The following is a 2059-nucleotide window of genomic DNA, read 5'->3' on the forward strand; positions in this document are numbered from 1 at the left end:
CCGTCCAGTAGGCACATGTGGCTGGTGGCTACCATAGTGTACAGCCTGTGCTGTACAATCTAGAGATTAAGGGAATAATTCTATTTCTCTTTATTAGGGACTAGCATAGTGCTTGGTACATAGTAAGCACCAATTAAATATTTTTTGAGTGAATGAGTAGGTGAATAAATGCAAGTGCTAGAGAACTAATAATAAAAGATGATTTCATTTGGGAATTGTTGGTAGCCAGTGACCTAAATTTATATTAAAGATACTTCTCTTTTTCTTTGCAGCATTATGGATCCAAGCCTGTTGAGAGAAAGGGAGCTGTTCAAAAAACGAGCTCTTTCCACCCCTGTAGTAGAAAAACGTTCAGTATCTTCTGAATCATCATCATCATCATCTAAGAAGAAGAAAGCAAAGGTAGAACATGGAGGATCATCAGGCTCTAAACAAAATTCTGGTTAGTAAAATTGGTTAGGACTGTTTGGTTTTTATTATTCAGGCAACATTTAATCATGACAAGTTCATTTTTCAGTTCATTCATATTGATTGCTAGGCACTTTGTTTTATAAGGGATGAGATGATAAGAGAATTTAAGCTCTTAAGGTGTTAATGATTTTATGTTGTAGTTAAAATTTAGGTTATTATCTCTATATTTACAGAGTTGTGTAACTGTTACTACAGTCCAATTTTAGAACATTTCTGTCACCCCGGAAAGATCTGATGTGCCCGTTAGCAGTGTGACTACTCCCACCCCAGCCCCAGATAATCAATAATCTATTTCCTGTCTCTGTCTTTTCTGAACATTTCATATAAATGGAATTGTATAATCGTGGTATTTTGTGTGTGGCTTTTTTCACTTAGCATGTTTTTGAGTTTCATTTAATATTTCATTTGAGTTTCATTTCACTCATTTCATATTGAGTTTCGTATTCATATCAATTCATATTTGAGTTTCAATTGAGTTTCACTCAATTTCATATTGAGTTTCATATTGTATCAGTACTTCATTCCCTTTGATTGCTGAAGAATATTCCATTGTATGGATATATGTACCACAGTTTGTTTATCCATTCACCAGTTAATGGACATTTGGATTATTTCCACTGTTTGGCTATTTTGAATAGTGTTACTATGAACATTCATGTGCAAATCTTTGTGTAGACATATTTTTACTTCTCTTGGGTAGAGACCTAAGTGGAATTTTAGGTCCTGTGGTAAATTTATGTTTAACTTTTTAAGAAACTACTAAAATGGCTGTACTGTTTTACATTTTCACCAGCAACATACGAGGGTTTCAATTTTTTTTTTTTTTATCCTTGCCAACACTTGTTATTGTCTTTTTGATTATAGCTGTCCTCCTGGGTATGAAGTGGTATCTCATTGTGGATTTCATTTACATTTCCCTAATGACTAATGATGTTGAACATTGTTTTATATACTTATTGACCATTCATGTATCTTGGTGAAATGTCTATTCAAATTAGCCCATTTTTTAAAGAATTGGATTATTTTCTTCCTGTTGATTTGTAAGAATTCTTTATATATTCTGAATACCATTCCTTGATCTGATATATACTTGTAAATATTTTCTCCAAACTTGTACTATCTTGTTATTTTCTTTTTTTTTTTTTTTTATTTCAGGGTATTATGAGGGTACAAACATTATGGTTACACTTTATGTCTTTGCCTCACTGAAGTGAGAGTTAAAGGCATGCCCTTCCCCCTTATAATGCTCCCCGTGTCCTTTAGTTTCAGGTTTACCCCCCCATCCCCCTAATCCCTGCAGAGTATTAACTGCCATGTGATCACCCTAGTGTTGATCAGTTAGTACCAATTTGATGGCAAGTACAGGTGGAGCCCATTCTTCTGATCTTGTGGTGCCTCACTTTGGATAATGGGCTTAAGTTTAATCCAGGAAAGTATAAGAGATTCTAGATCACTGGTCTTGTTATTTTCTTAATGGTGTCTTCTGATGAGCAAAAGTTTTTAATTTTGGTGAATTCCAACTTGCCAGTTTTTTCTTTTATCAGTTGTGTTTTTGGTGTCTCTCACCTAAGAAATCTTTTTGCCTGAC

The 2059-nt window shown here is 34.1% G+C and overlaps 1 protein-coding gene across 1 annotated transcript in view; it reads left to right on the forward strand.

Annotated features, from left to right (window-relative positions):
- Window positions 1-2059, forward strand: part of GTF2E2 (general transcription factor IIE, polypeptide 2, beta 34kDa) — an 89596-nt gene that overhangs the window by 3382 nt on the left and 84155 nt on the right. The window contains exon 2 of the mRNA XM_012648556.1: window positions 273-442. Within this exon, the coding sequence (XP_012504010.1) occupies window positions 277-442 (166 nt within the window). The 5' untranslated portion in view covers window positions 273-276. The remainder of the gene's footprint in view (window positions 1-272; window positions 443-2059) is intronic.

The sequence above is a fragment of the Propithecus coquereli genome, unplaced genomic scaffold, assembly GCF_000956105.1.
Source record: "Propithecus coquereli isolate 6110/MARCELLA unplaced genomic scaffold, Pcoq_1.0 Scaffold29, whole genome shotgun sequence".
Taxonomy (NCBI): Eukaryota; Metazoa; Chordata; class Mammalia; order Primates; family Indriidae; genus Propithecus; species Propithecus coquereli.